Source organism: Pelmatolapia mariae, linkage group LG18, assembly GCF_036321145.2.
Source record: "Pelmatolapia mariae isolate MD_Pm_ZW linkage group LG18, Pm_UMD_F_2, whole genome shotgun sequence".
Classification (NCBI taxonomy): Eukaryota; Metazoa; Chordata; class Actinopteri; order Cichliformes; family Cichlidae; genus Pelmatolapia; species Pelmatolapia mariae.
In genome coordinates this window covers 554,095-568,928 of record NC_086243.1, presented here as the reverse complement: position 1 = coordinate 568,928, position 14,834 = coordinate 554,095, and the positions used below count along the sequence as shown (strand labels likewise).

Here is a 14,834-nt window from a genome sequence, read left to right as displayed (position 1 = left end):
CAGCGTACCCTACAGCTGTAGGAGTCACTCGAGTTTCAGGCTTTAACTTTCTTGCCTCTTATTGACTTTAAGTGTGGTGACAAAGCGCACTGCCAAATTGTGAGTTGTGAACTGAATATGCTGATTCGCATTGCTGATGCTGAAAGGCTGAGAAAGGTTAAATTGCTAACTGCAGCACTGGCCAATCAATTCGCAGTTTTTTAGCTGCTAGCCAACCTAACTATATTATAAAAATAACTGAAAAAGAGGAAGTGGGTAGTGATAGTGTACTCGCTTGGCTCATCCTAACTGCTCATTGAAGCTTGGTTAGCTTGGCTTACGAGGATATTAGAATGACTCGAGGAGACTGGAATGATGAGCACTACAAAGTTCAGGCAGGCCCCCGTCTCCAGGCCGAGCTCAAAATATTTTGCAGTCTATGCTAAACTTTAGCATTTTCACAGAGCTAAAACCCCAAACCTAACACTGTGGTTTGGCATAGAAGATATACTGATGAGCAAAAAGATACAAATGTCTATGTACAGCAATAGAAACAGGAAATGAATGCTGCTGCCAGTCATTATAAAGAGCTAGTATCTTTTATCTTCCAGTTATTATAAATCTGATAGAAAAAACCCTAAAACTAAAACTATAACAAGAATCCATGAAGATAACTTTACAGCTTCAGTTTTGTTTTGGTATTGCTTATTTGGATCCTGCTGGGCTCGTGTAATGAACGAACAGTAAAATAGCACTAAGTGGTCTAAACCTCGATAACAAGGAAACTCTGGAAACAGGACATTATTTTCTCCCTATCCAAAAGAACTCCTAACTACACAAAGTCCTTTCACATTTCTGTGAACACAGACTTTGATAGTCCACTTTATGTAAGTTACAGGATTTATGATCCCTAGAAAGGCCAGCTATTCTCCTCTACTTTATAAGAAGCTTGGCTAACCACAACTTCACCCCAGCTTGGAGTCTTGTGAAAAACACATATTTGGCTGGCGATTGGGACACAAAAAATTCACCTTTCTTTTTGGGAAGGAGCCTGAGCTAGTGTGTGACACTAGTGGAACCAGTCTCTTGGAGAGGGGCTGGACTCTGTCCTAGTCTGGAATTGCCTTCGGTGAGAGGCAGTGGGCTGGGGTGGGGATTTTGGTATCCCCTCAGTTTGCTGCCTGTACATTAGAGTTATTAACTGTGGATGAGAGGGTTCGGGTTGGGAAACAGATCTTGACTGTCATCTGTGCTGAACGACAGTTCAGAGTACCCTGCCTTCTTGGAGTCTCGGGGTGGGGTCCTCAAAGTGCTCCACCTGTTGTCCTACAGGGAGACTTTAATGTTCATGTAGGCAACAACAGTGAGATCTGGAGCGGCGTGATTCGAACCCAAACGGTGTCCTGTTACTGGACTTCTGTGCAAACCACAGCACGTCCACAACAAACACCATGTTTGAACATAAGGGTTTCCATAAGTGTACGTGGCATCAGGACGCTCTAGTATGCAGGTCGATGATCACTTTTTGTAATCGTATAATCAGACCTGTGGTCATATGTTCTGGACACATGGGTGAAGAGAGGGACTGAGCTGTCAACTGATCATCACCTAGTGGTGACTTGCATCAGATGGTGGGGGAGGGTGCTGGACAGACCTGCTGCACCTAAACATACAGTGAGGGTGTGGGTGGGAACACCTACCAGAGGCCCCGGTCCACAAAATCCTCAGCTCCCATCGCTGGTAGAGCTTCAACAGCATTCCAGGGCACACTGGGGATTTTACTTCCTACTTAGACCCCATTCCTACAAAACTGCTCAAAGAAGTCCTGCCATTAATTAATGCTTCAATCTTAAATATGATCAACCTATCTCTAATAATCAGCTATGTACCACAGGCCTTCAAGCTGGCTGTAGTTAAACCTTTACTCAAAAAGCATCTCTAGACCCAGCTGTCTTAGCTAATTATAGGCCAATCTCCAACCTTCCTTTCATATCAAACATCCTTGAAAGAGTAGTTGTCAAACAGCTAACAGATCATCTGCAGAGGAATGGCTTATTTGAAGAGTTTCAGTCAGGTTTCAGAGCTCATCACAGCACAGAAACAGCTTTAGTGAAGGTTACAAATGATCTTCTTATGGCCTCTGACAGTGGACTCATCTCTGTGCTTGTCCTGCTAGACCTCAGTGCAGCGTTCGATACTGTTGACCATAATATCCTATTAGAGCGATTAGAACATGCTGTAGGTATTACAGGTACTGCACTGCAGTGGTTTGTATCATATCTATCTAATAGACTCCAATTTGTTCATGTAAATGAAGAGTCCTCTTCACACACTGAGGTTAATTATGGAGTTCCACAGGGTTCAGTGCTAGGACCAATTCTGTTTACATTATACATGCTTCCCTTAGGCAGCATCATTAGAAGACATAGCATACATTTACACTGCTATGCAGATGACACCCAGCTCTATCTGTCCATGAAGCCAGATAACACACACCAATTAGTTAAACTGCAGGAATGTCTTAAAGACATAAAGACCTGGATGGCCGCTAACTTTCTGCTTCTTAATTCAGATCAAACTGAGGTTATTGTACTCGGCCCTGAAAATCTTAGAAATATGGTATCTAACCAGATTCTTACTCTGGATGGCATTACCTTGGCCTCCAGTAACCCTGTGAGGAACCTTGGAGTCATTTTTGACCAGGACATGTCCTTCAATGCACATATTAAACAAATATGTAAGACTGCTTTCTTCCATTTGTGCAACATCTCTAAAGTTAGAAATATCCTGTCTCAGAGTGACGCTGAAAAACTAGTTCATGCATTTATTACTTCCAGGCTGGACTACTGTAATTCATTATTATCAGGAAGTCCTAAAAACTCCCTGAAAAGCCTTCAGTTAATCCAAAATGCTGCAGCAAGAGTCCTGACAGGGACTAGAAAGAGAGAGCAGATTTCTCCTGTTTTGGCTTCCCTTCATTGGCTTCCTGTTAAATCCAGAATTCAAAATCCTGCTCCTCACATACAAGGTCTTAAATAATCAGGCCCCATCTTATCTTAATGACCTTGTAGTACCATATCACCCTATTAGAGCACTTCGCTCTCACACTGCAGGCTTACTTGTTGTTCATAGAGTATTTAAAAGTAGAATGGGAGGCAGAGCCTTCAGTTTTCAGGCCCCTCTTCTGTTGAAACCTACAACTAACCCTAAACAAGTTGCCTGGAGCAACCTGGGAGATGTGGTTAAAACTCTGTCTTTATTGCCATTTTGCAAGCAAATATTTGTAGCAACCGTGAAACAATTTAGTAATAAGTCAGATATGAACAACAAACTGTTACCAGTTGTATCAGGATTTGATAAAACAGGCTCTTCATTCAGCCAGAGACAATTTTGTTATATTTTTCTGGGGCAGGTCATAAGATGGCCCGTTACCATAGTGTTAACATTTTTTTTTAAACTGTTAGACGTCAGTGGGGATTGAAGCATCACAAGATGAATTTAACTGCAGCAACTGGTTTTGTGACTGACTTGTAACTCATGTTTTCAGTATCTTGAAAAAAAAAAAAATCATATTTCCAACATGTGATAGTGTGAGACTCCTGTTTGTAGGTCATCCTGACTCATAGGAGTGCACATGGTAGCAATCTGCCTCTGAAGTCTGACATCATTAGCTGTTTCCGGGTCCAAACTCAAACACTGCGGCATCACTGAGAGTTACAAACTGTCTAAAATCTTTCATTTTTAATCAAATGATCAGTGTGGCTGCTCTACCAGGTGTCACAATAAAGTGTAACATCCAGGAATCCATGAAAAAGGATTTATGAAGTTAGCAGGCAGTTAGCTCACTAGCGTCCACGTAAAGATGATACACCACGTTTTGGCTGAGGGATTTCTGAAAAACTACAGCTCTGCTATTACTTACAACATAAATGAAGACAGAAGACTAAATAACAGTGATGTTTGTAGGGTTACTGAAGTTGGGCTAGCTGCTATATAATGCTGGGGGCTAGCTACAGAGCTATGGTTATGATAACATAAGTGCATTAGCACAGTGAAGCTGGAGGATGAACACTAACTTTTTTATCCTCAGTAAAAGTTACGGTGAGAGTCTCTGATGGGCAGAGACAAATGTAATCACATGACAGGAAAAAGATGCTGAAAACAGACCAAACTTCAGCCAGGAGACCATCTGAGACGATCCGTCCCAGCACTACTGCTGCATGGTTTGTATTACTTGTTGTGAAAAAGTCCTGGTCCCAGCTTCATGCACACATTCTAATCTTTCTTAGCCTACGAGTGATTCTTTTCTGACCTGTTCAAATATGTGGTGTCTGGTAAACCGTGAGCCGATGAGCTGTAGTTACATCGCACGGTTTAAAAACTGCAGATGAATGAGCTAATAAAAACCCAGAGAGGCCGACAGTGATCACTGACTGTTTTCAGGGGCTTGTTCAGATTAAACAGAACAAGATCCAAAGCATTACAGCACGTTAAAACAACAACAGCCTTAATGAACACAGTGTAGTTTGCACCTGGAAGCAGGGTTTATACGCATCACTTAACAACCGGATGATAATTAGCAACAAATTTTACAAGCAGATATAAAAAATTCACACACAACAATATAAAATATCTATACATTGTATCTATCAAGAGAGACTGAACAAAAAAAAGACAAAAATAACCCTACAATTATAAATAAGACAGTTATTAAATAGTTTCAGTTATGGGTAATTTACATTGTATCAAACATTTTTAGGACATAATTTCACCAGATGGTTAAATGAACACAGTGGATGTGTTGTAACCAGCAGGCCATAAATCGTGTAACAACAGGCAGGATAGCGTAAGAAGGTTACCCGTGTAGCTGTTAGCTGAAAAAACCTCCAACCCTGGTGTCCTTAGCTAATAACTGTTACTACTCCCAAACCACAGATTGCTGTGCACTGAAGACTCTAGTTTGATAACACACTCCACACCATGGTGACACACAGAGGTAAGCTAAAATTAACACTGTAAGGTTGCAACTTTGTGAGAAGCGCTTCAAATATTAGTTTCAGTGAACACGATTAGTAACAGGTCATGTGAAACCATGCCTACTGATTCATAGTACTGAGCTGTGTACCAACACTGTAGTGTATGCCGTAATTTGCACTGTGCGCCTACCCAGAACATAAACTACACACTAAAGCAACACAGACCTGAAAAACTGGCTTTGGTCTGCTCGGCTGTAATATTCAGTGCAAACACAGCATATTTGAACAGCACATACCATGGCCCACTATGGCTCTACAGAGATTTTATACTGTACTATAAATTAAGGCTGATGGTGCAAAAAAAGAAAAAAACCCTTGTTGTTATATGAAATTATTATTAGAACCAGAAATGGGCACAGAGCATAAAGAGGAGCCTGGCAGCTGCTTCTGTGACAGTAATGATCGGGTGCAGTGACACTTGGCTTGTACAGTTCTAATTCTTGGGCTCACCATGACACCATGTGAACGACTGGCAGGGGGATTATCCACATAATTACTCTGTTATTCCATGTTATTTGAAACAATTCCACGTTGTTCCAAATTACACTCCAACTACATCTGAGCATAGATGCAGGTCGTTGTATGCTTCAGACTTTAAATCGTATCCCCAGACTCTCAAAGTCATTCACCTTCATCAACTGACAAGATGTGCTTTTCAGTATCATCATCCAAACTCCTCCATTATCAAACTGTACATCGTAACAATGATAAAATGAAGCAGAAGTGTTTAGAAATATTCATATTAGAAATATACAAATGCTTAAAAAACCAGATGAGAATCATTTATGACATCCAGTCATAAGTTATGAATATTAAGATGCAGAATGACTTCCCTGTCAGAGCTTAATAAAACTCCAAATTGTCCTTCAAGCACAAATCATATTCCTAAACCAATTTCTCTGTTCCATAACTATCACAGCCTATTTCACTCCATCCGAGCGCCACACAAGTATCAAATGTTTAGAATGCAAACGTTCTCTTTGAAATATTTGGGCTTTTGGGTTTTTGGAGCGTCAAAATGATTCTCCACCTACACGGCTCTCACATTAAACTGTTCTCTTTGCAGGCCTGTACACAGGGACTAACACGTGTGTGGGGACAGCATTCGTGTCAAACACAGCTGAACTGGAATCACCTGCAGAGCACGAACCACAAACATGTCGGAACAATTCTACACACGTGTTCTGGTTGTAGTTTCATACTTGTACGTCCACTCTGCATTCTCCCATTAACAGGACAAACTTGTGAAGCAGCAGAAAAAAATGAAATGTTTTTTAAGCCTTACAAACTTCACCAAAACCTTCTGAGCTAAAAACACATGCATACACATCTACCGCTCATCAACTGCTGCTTACCGAGAAACTTAGTTAACTTCCACTGCTGAAATGAACTGCAGGGCTCAGTTAGTGGGAAATACCTACCAGATTAAATCTTTCATAGCAAAGAGACAAAACGATTACCAGAAGATCAAAGAACTGATAGTAACTGGATTTGTTGTAAGGCATTATCAGGGACAACTCTAGCCCTAACTCCAGGGAATCAGAATATATTTGTGTTTTTGATATTTGTCCTCGTCTTGGCGATCCAGAGACGAGGACAATGATGCGTCCGTCAGTCAGCATGCAGTCTTTTATAGCTGCATCACTCACCATAGCATCACTGTGTTCAGAAATATCCATTTCACTTCTGATATTTAATTTCAATTGGCCCAAATAAACATGCATTTGTTAACAAGTGTCTCTTTAATGTGATGATGCTAGAACCCTCCACAACGTACACTCCATTTCAAACTTACACAACATCTTTAGCTGGTCTCGAAAAAACAAAAACAACAAAAAAACCAGCTGAAAAGAATTCAAACAAACACAAAAATGACTTCAGCGGCTGGGAAACCATCCTGAATCCATCAAACTAGTGCTTCTTGATCAGGGTACATTCAAGTTGTCTGTTGGTTGGGTAACAACTAAAAGTATCTGGCACTTTCATATTAGCCCTCTGCCATAATTTTCTGAGGTTCCCTCGTGATTCCTATCAAGCTCATCTACTTTTCTTCCTTAGTTTGCCTTGCACTGATTTCCATTGTGCTTATGTGGTTAGCATGTCACAGATCTTTGACTGAAAGCAATTTATGTCCAGTTTTGTTTTGAAATGTACTATATTACTAAAGCTCGCTTGACCATTTAAAAACAGCTCGACAGGCCCAGTCTTTCCAGCAGCATCAAACGTTATCTTAACCATTCACTGCACTGACAGCTGCAATAAGCAAAGAAATACTGGAGCACAAGCAAACACGTACATAAAGTATATAGATATCTACACAGCACAGCAGCTGGAAATCACCCACCGCACATATTGGTGCTTTCTGAATGTTTTCACAATCCCAACGTGACTTTGCTGTTTCTAGGCAGATTCTCATCAAGATAAACAAAGTAGAGTCCTGCACAAACACTTGGTATCTATGTGACTAGCCTACAGCTACAGGACTTTTCTTTGATGGCACTTGGGCACAAAGTTTATTGAACAATGTAAACACTGGGTTAAGAAAATGTCTATTAAATATTCTTCTAACTGGCAAATCTATACATTTAAAAAGAAAACAACAACAACAAAAACAATTTTTTTCCACTGACATCAATGACTGAGTGAAAAAAGTAATAATAATAATAATACTGTCTATACTCTATGAATTCACCCACACATGCAAATATTAAAGTATTTGAGAGTATGAGATAAAAACAAAGTTTTCATTTCATATTTCCACAACTGCGAAACATTAGAAAAAATAAATAATAAATATGTGAACAGAGAGCAGGGAAGTGTTAAAAAAGATGCAAACACGTCACATTTGTGAAATATAAACCTCATTTTAAAACCTTTCTCTGGTTTATTCCCAACGTTTATTTTTTTAAATCTTCGATAATGTGTGATTAATTTGTAAAATAATAAAGTATTACTAATGGAAATATTTTATATTTCATCATTTATATGTTTTGAAAATAACATATATAATAAAATTACATTTGATTATTTTAATAGTTTGACCTTTTCCTGAAAATGTTATTTAAATTATGATAATTACATTTTAATTATACTGTACACTTTTTTCTTTTTAGTCTTTTTCTCTTAAAATATTCTGATTTTCTTTGAAAATGGAACAAAATGGCATTTCACTTATATTTACTCGTTCTTCACTTTAAAGTACAAATCCTCACTGTTACTTCAGCGTGCGGGTTTAATTATTATCTTTTTCATCATAAAACATTTTCTTATAAAACTTTATCTCATAACTGTTCCAACTTTATTCTGTAATGATTCTATGTTTCTTCCTTAGAGTGGCTGTAATACCAAGACGATGAGCTGGGAATCAAACTAAAGAACAGGAAACAAATGAACTTCCTTTATGCAGGCGATGCTGCATGTGTCAGTACAACTACCACACAGTAAGAATCATTTATACACTGCGCACCAATAAAACACAGCATGAAAAAAAGTGCTTGTTTTAGTATCTAAACACCATATATGCCCCTTGATATTGTTCTTATTCAACACAAACACAATACCACCATCAAATAAGATATATTGTTATTACCCAGAAGGGACTCTTTGCAGTCCAGACATAAGTAAGACAGTGGATTTAATTTCCCCTGTGGCTGCCCACACTCTTATGTACAAACACAATCACAGTTATAGGCTTTGAATACAAATTTCCATCTAAGGGCATGTGGTTACGATGTTCGATGTTACCTGTGTGTGACAAAAACGTGGATGTGTAGAAATGTCACCCCAGTTTTAGCTGACCTTTGCAGCCAGACAAAAGTGAGTCATTAGTGTGAATCTGTCCTCACTGGCAGGGTAATAATACCAGCGTAGACCAGCGTCAAAGGGCCAGCAGTGTATTTAAGCCTCTTATCTTTGTGCCTACGAAGCAAGTGCACTCAATTTATCAGATTTACAAAAGAAATATCTGGCTTGTACAGCGATACGTGATAAAAATATGTAAATATGTAGTAAAATAAGAAGAAATGTTGACTCAAACTCAGTCCAACCTACTCCTTGTATGTTGGCCAGGAGGAAATTGGGACTCGACGTCTATGGCCTGTGAACCAAAGTCGATCTCTAACCTGCTGCTAACAGAATTTAATAAGCTGGACAAAAGTGGCCATCTATTGTAGCCTGATTGGTCATTTGAGAACGTGTGAATGTCTTTTACCATCTCCTATTGGCTGCAGGTGGTAAGCAGATTGTGGAGTTGTTCACATCATCTCCAGAAATTTCCCATTGGTCTAGAATGGTTTACTTGTTTTTATAATTGTAGTTATAGATGGATAACTCACACTGAACATGCTATTCTTTATAGGCCAGCCCAAAAGTAGGCGGGGGAGTGTGAGTCAGGATTGGGCGGGGTAAAGTAGGGGGAGGGGTGGGGCTTGGACGCCCAAACACTCCCTGCAGCTGCCTGTTGGGGTGGTTGGGGTGGTTGGGGTTCTCTTGAAAGCTTCGCAGGTTTTCGTGAAAGCGGTTGCTGCTTTCGTTGTCAAGGCGGTTGCTGTCATCACAAAGGCGGTGGTTGTTGTGGAATTCAGGGGTAGGCCCTCGATCCTGGACGTGGACCACGTTGCTGCTGCTCTTCCTTCTCAAGGTGGATTCACGGCTGGATGAGGCAACCGACTGGCAGTCCGAGCCGCCATCGCTGCTGGCAGCTGTCGCCTCCACTGGTGTAACCCTGATAGTGGTGACTGCTTGAGGGTGGGGGTGGAAGGGAGGAGCAAAGGTGGCAGTGGGTGTGAACGGCATGTTCGAGTTGTTAGAAGGAGGATTAAAGTTAGGGTGAGCGTTGTTAAAAATGGGATTATTGGAATTGTTAGGATTAAAACTGAGGTGCTGGTAGTTGTTGGGATTATTTGGATGTAAGGGATGTAATGGGTGCACAACATGTGGATGGCTGGTGTAAACACCTCCTCCTCCTCCCATTCCACCGCCCCCTGCGTCCCCACCCCCATCGCTCTCTGTTTCTGTCCCCGTGACACTTCTCCTCCCATCCACCGATCCACCGTCCTTCAGTGAATCGCAGCTGTCCGTGTGTCTGTTCAGGTCATTGAGGTTGAAAGCCGACTGCCGAAGGGAAGCTCTTTGTTCTGGTGGTTTCCATCGCCAGGAGCCACTTCCATCAGTGCTCGGAGGTTTCACTATTGGTTTGTTTGATCTGGACTCTGGGTGGGCTTCAACACGAACTATACTCCCAGTTCTCTCCAAACCTCCCCCTAGAAGAGCAAGTAAGTATTCAGCGAACTGAATCATCAACAAGCATGTAAGTACAAGCCAGAAAAGTATGAACAGCAAAATATGTTCCTGTAGGTGCTTACAGGGATGCACCAGCCCAATGTAGTGATGGGATGTGTCAAAGTTTCCTTTTGTTAGACGGAGAAATAAGAAACAGTTCTGAGAACTATACATTTGTTCCAGCTCCAGTTACTAACAACAGGGCTGGGTATGGTCACTGATTTCTAGGAGTGGGTTTAAAAACAAAACAATTTCCCGATTCAAATTGATTTTAGTTTGAATAATGCGATATCAATTCATTAAATCCTGAATCGATTTTTAAATCATGTAAAAATCCAATATAAATATATGATACAATATAAATGTATTTTGCCAGAAACAGCAGAATTTCAGTGTAAAGCTCACAAAACTATGTCAACAACCACCAAAGAGCTAAAACATCAAACGATAAACGAGCAGGTAAACGGAGTCTGCAGAAAGATGTGAACACCGACGGCACGCGCACGGACACGCCGTCGGTGCAGAAGGCCGACAGCTCACAGACTCTGATGCTGCAGGTTTCGTCACTCTGACCAAAATTCACTGAATCAGCAACAAAAGAAGATCCAAACTACGCTTCACGTTTGATAAACATCGTCATGAATTTTTAAATTCAATTTAATTTTTAAACCCACCCCTAACTAACAAAGTGAGTCACACACCAGCCAACCGAAAAAGTCTTGTCATACTCATGGACTCAGATCCTAAAGTCATGCCATTACACAATTAGGGTCAGAGCCAGGGTACTACACACAGTTTTAGTCTGCTTATCTATATTATACTGTACTTAATTCTGTGTTATTCTTTTTGTAGTTTGTTTATTTTCTTTTATTTTATAAATATCACCTTCTCTTCCTTTGCTTTTTAACCCATCTAGCATGAGGATTTGGTTCATCAGCACTCTAAACATGTCCTGTTTCTTTTAAATTTGGTTAGACCCAAATGGAAACTCTAAGCAAAAAACCTCAAATCCCAAAATGCATTGTGGGATTTCATTTGGAGGCTTTTAAGAGCCAAACACTTTAAATACGTCGTCTTTGCCATATGGAAAAGAAATAGTAAACACTTATAAAAGACTTGCATCAGATGTGGCCTACTTCATATAGTGAATCATAGAAGGCTTATATGATTCACTCATGAAAGTGGCCCCTTTCTCATTACCTTCATATATTGTTTTAGGAAGTATCCACAACATACAAGTTTCATTTATATAATTTTTCAAGGGATCTTATATCTGTTTTCACTCTTGTATGCTTCTCATACAAGTTTCACACAAGACAGGTACAAACTTTATCAGATTTTATCTTTTCCATATGGGTTTCCTTCGTACGAAGAATAGCAACTGTTATCCTAAAACCTTTAAAATGATACGAGTAGAGCTGCAGTCATCATGCTGCTGCTCTTGTTTTCTCTCCTGTGGAGAGGATAAATGATGACAGTCATTTATTCGGTTTCCTCCACTTGATCTCATTGCAGTCAAATCCAGAAGCAATATTTTGGGTTGTAAAGCGATGTGTTTAAAGGGAGTGTTCACAGCACAATGACTAGTGCAGGGCTGCTAACACAATCACATTCAAGTAGGAATGATGTGCAAAGCAATGATGAACAGTAAATAGTACAAATGACTAAATAAATATAGATGTACTATGATATACTATGAATTTGATGCCAGCAACAAGCTTTAAACAGGCAGTAGATGAAATCATCATCATCATCATCATTTATATTCATGAAGACTCCTGAAAAATCACAGAGGCATCGCTGCCGTCTGTGGGCCTGGGCACTTTGTAAATGGACAGGGGAAGGATGGAAAACTGGTCTGACCAATCAACATGAACATGGACCCAGTTCAAAGGTCAGCACCTGGGACGGTGGCTGCAGTGATGCAACATGTACGTGTGTGTGGATAACACAGTGCCTTTGGGCAGAGCACATTCTGCACGTGTACAACAGACTGGCTCCAGATTAAAGCGGCACAGAGCCGTCAACCATCCAAAACAGTCCAAACTGCACACAGCGTCTCCACACTAGGACCTGGGGAGGTCAAAGGAAGCGGGAAAAGGATTTTTAAAGCTGCTGCTGGGATCAAAATCCAAATGAGTTTACATTTAAAATGTCTCAGTTTCACATGTTGTACTGTTTTCAAGTAAAAGTAGAGCTTGGATGATTTATGAGTCACTGTGTTTCACTGATGAGCAGTCGGCTGAATCTGCGCTATTAGAAGTACAGACCTCCTCCCACGGCTCCAGTGGTGGAAGCGGGTGGAGATGGATCCTGGTCTGTCAGGGCTCGGTACCGAATGGATCCGGTGCAACTGACAGTGCTGCCACCGTCCTCTGACCGAGGAGAGTGAAGCAGACCCTGTTGTTTAGATAAGGCTATGACCTGGAAAATAAGAGACAGGCAGTGTAACGTGAACTTTTCCACACTTGGAAAACAGGGAACTGTACGACTGTGTCAGCTTCTCAGCAGAACCTCGGCTCTCATGATGTAACACACCAGGACTGTAATAAAGCACTGTTACTTTTTTATTTTTAAACCAATGAGGAATCCATGTGACAGCTTTACAAACTGAAGCTTTTTGTTTCCCTTATAAGACAAGATTGTATAAAACTGAAGGTTTAAAGATTATTGGAAAACATTTCCCAGATTAACTGTGCTCTGATCCCAGGTTTGGTGAAAGATGACGACCAGTGTTTTTGATGGAACTCTCTTTATATCTTTTCATGTTGTCGTAGTTGTCATTCATTCGAATGTAGCACAAATGTTATTCAAACACATAAACACAAAGAAACCAGTAAATGCAGAGTACTGCATGCTGACTGTGAATATGTGGAGTGTGAATACTTTTTGTTTCATTTTGTATTTGTTGTTTGATTGAGTGTGTAAGACAGATAAACAGGGTTATAGTGGAAAAAGAAGCCAGTTCGTCTTTGTTTCCCTCCTCACTATTGGGTTTTTTATTTAAATCAAATGATTTTGTTTTTTCTGAACACAGGCTGCTGCCGTTCTTTCTGCTCGGAGTTTGAGCAAATCAATCGCTGCATTTGGACGCAGTCTGAGGAGGGCGCCGTTAAAACAGCGCTATTATATTTTCCGTTGACTGCTTCTCTTGGCTTCAACCAACATTATTAGCAAACTTACTCATGGACAAATAAATAAATCGCTCTTGTAAAAACAATCGGTGAAAGGCTCAGCCTGTTGTCGATATATTCGTCCAGTCGCCCAACCTTAGTGAAGACCTTACAGTACAGAGAAAGTTCCCCTTGGAGCAAGCACACGGTGAAAAGCTGAGTGACTCTCTGTGCTCTCTACAGACAGAGCACTCTGAGTAACTGACATGGGAAAAATAAGTGTGTCAATAATGCAGGACTGGGGGCTGGTGCAGGGCACCCCGGGCATCATCTGCAGAAGACTGTAACAGACAAACGTTCCCCTGTCACTGTTCCCCTATGCAGTCTAAGGAGGAAGCACACACTATATCCTGCCAGGCAACATCAACTGAAGCCTGGACAAACATATATTACAAGGAAAGGATGGCATTAAGAGCTGTCAGTCAACAGCAACCATACTGCTGTTCAAATGAGTCCCTGTAGATTCCTGTAGGAAGGCATCTGTGATCTCCTGCCTGGACTAATGCAGCTCTACCCTGTAGGCTACCCTGCTACACGTCACTGTCCTGGTTCAGATTCATGACTGACATTTAAAGAAAGAAGTCAAAGAAGTTACAAACCTGCATGAGACGTGGCTGTCCTCCAGCACTGAGAGGCCTGCAAGGGATGGTGGTCTTCTCCGTCACTCTCAGCCACTTTTCTCTCACTGACCCACCCCCGTCCATGATGCTGTCCTCGGATTCACTCTCCTGATCCTTGCTGGTGGGATTTTCCTCCTCTGGGATATGAACGAGCTGAGAGGATCCAGGTCGGGACTGGATAGATACTCTGGCCCCACCAGTCACTGCAGTGCTCCCATTATGGGACAGATGATTATGATTGGCCATAGGAACAGAGCTAGCTGCTAGTTTCATGTACTGAACTGGGATGTGCGCCCCAGCACGCAGCTCAGCTTCCTGGCCTGTGGCTATAGGCAGGTGGGTTCCACCGCGGAGCTCCACCTCCAGACCCATGGCAGACGGCTCAGAGGAGCAGCGCAGCTCCATGTTCCTCTGAGGAGACGAAGAGGAGGCTGGCCTTATACCGTCTATCACCTGCAGAGACAGCTTCCTGTTGTCGTTCTTGTTCTTCCATTGGCTGAGCAGCTGTTTGGACCGGGTTGAGTCCATCGAGGCGTGGATGGAAGCGTGACGCCGTGGAATACGACCTTCCTCCAGCGAGGAACCTCCGTGGGATCTGAAAAGAAAGATAAAGACACTATGAGAAGAAAGAAAAGAGTGACAGCACTTTAAATATGTTGTCTTCTTTGCTTGATCTTCACAAATGACTAATTGATTTAGGTAAATATAATTGTTCTGTCAAATTCATAAACTGAAAGCACAAATGA

General features: G+C 41.2%; 1 protein-coding gene across 1 annotated transcript in view; it reads right to left on the bottom strand.

Annotated features, from left to right (window-relative positions):
* Window positions 1-8,119: 8,119 nt before the first annotated feature.
* Window positions 8,120-14,834, bottom strand: part of LOC134616694 (phospholipid phosphatase-related protein type 4-like) — a 59,299-nt gene continuing 52,584 nt past the window's right edge. The window contains exons 9-11 of the mRNA XM_063461645.2: window positions 14,068-14,683; window positions 12,566-12,719; window positions 8,120-10,276 (exon numbers count right to left, since the gene is read on the bottom strand). Coding sequence (XP_063317715.1) covers window positions 9,360-10,276; window positions 12,566-12,719; window positions 14,068-14,683 — 1,687 coding nt within the window. The 3' untranslated portion in view covers window positions 8,120-9,359. The remainder of the gene's footprint in view (window positions 10,277-12,565; window positions 12,720-14,067; window positions 14,684-14,834) is intronic.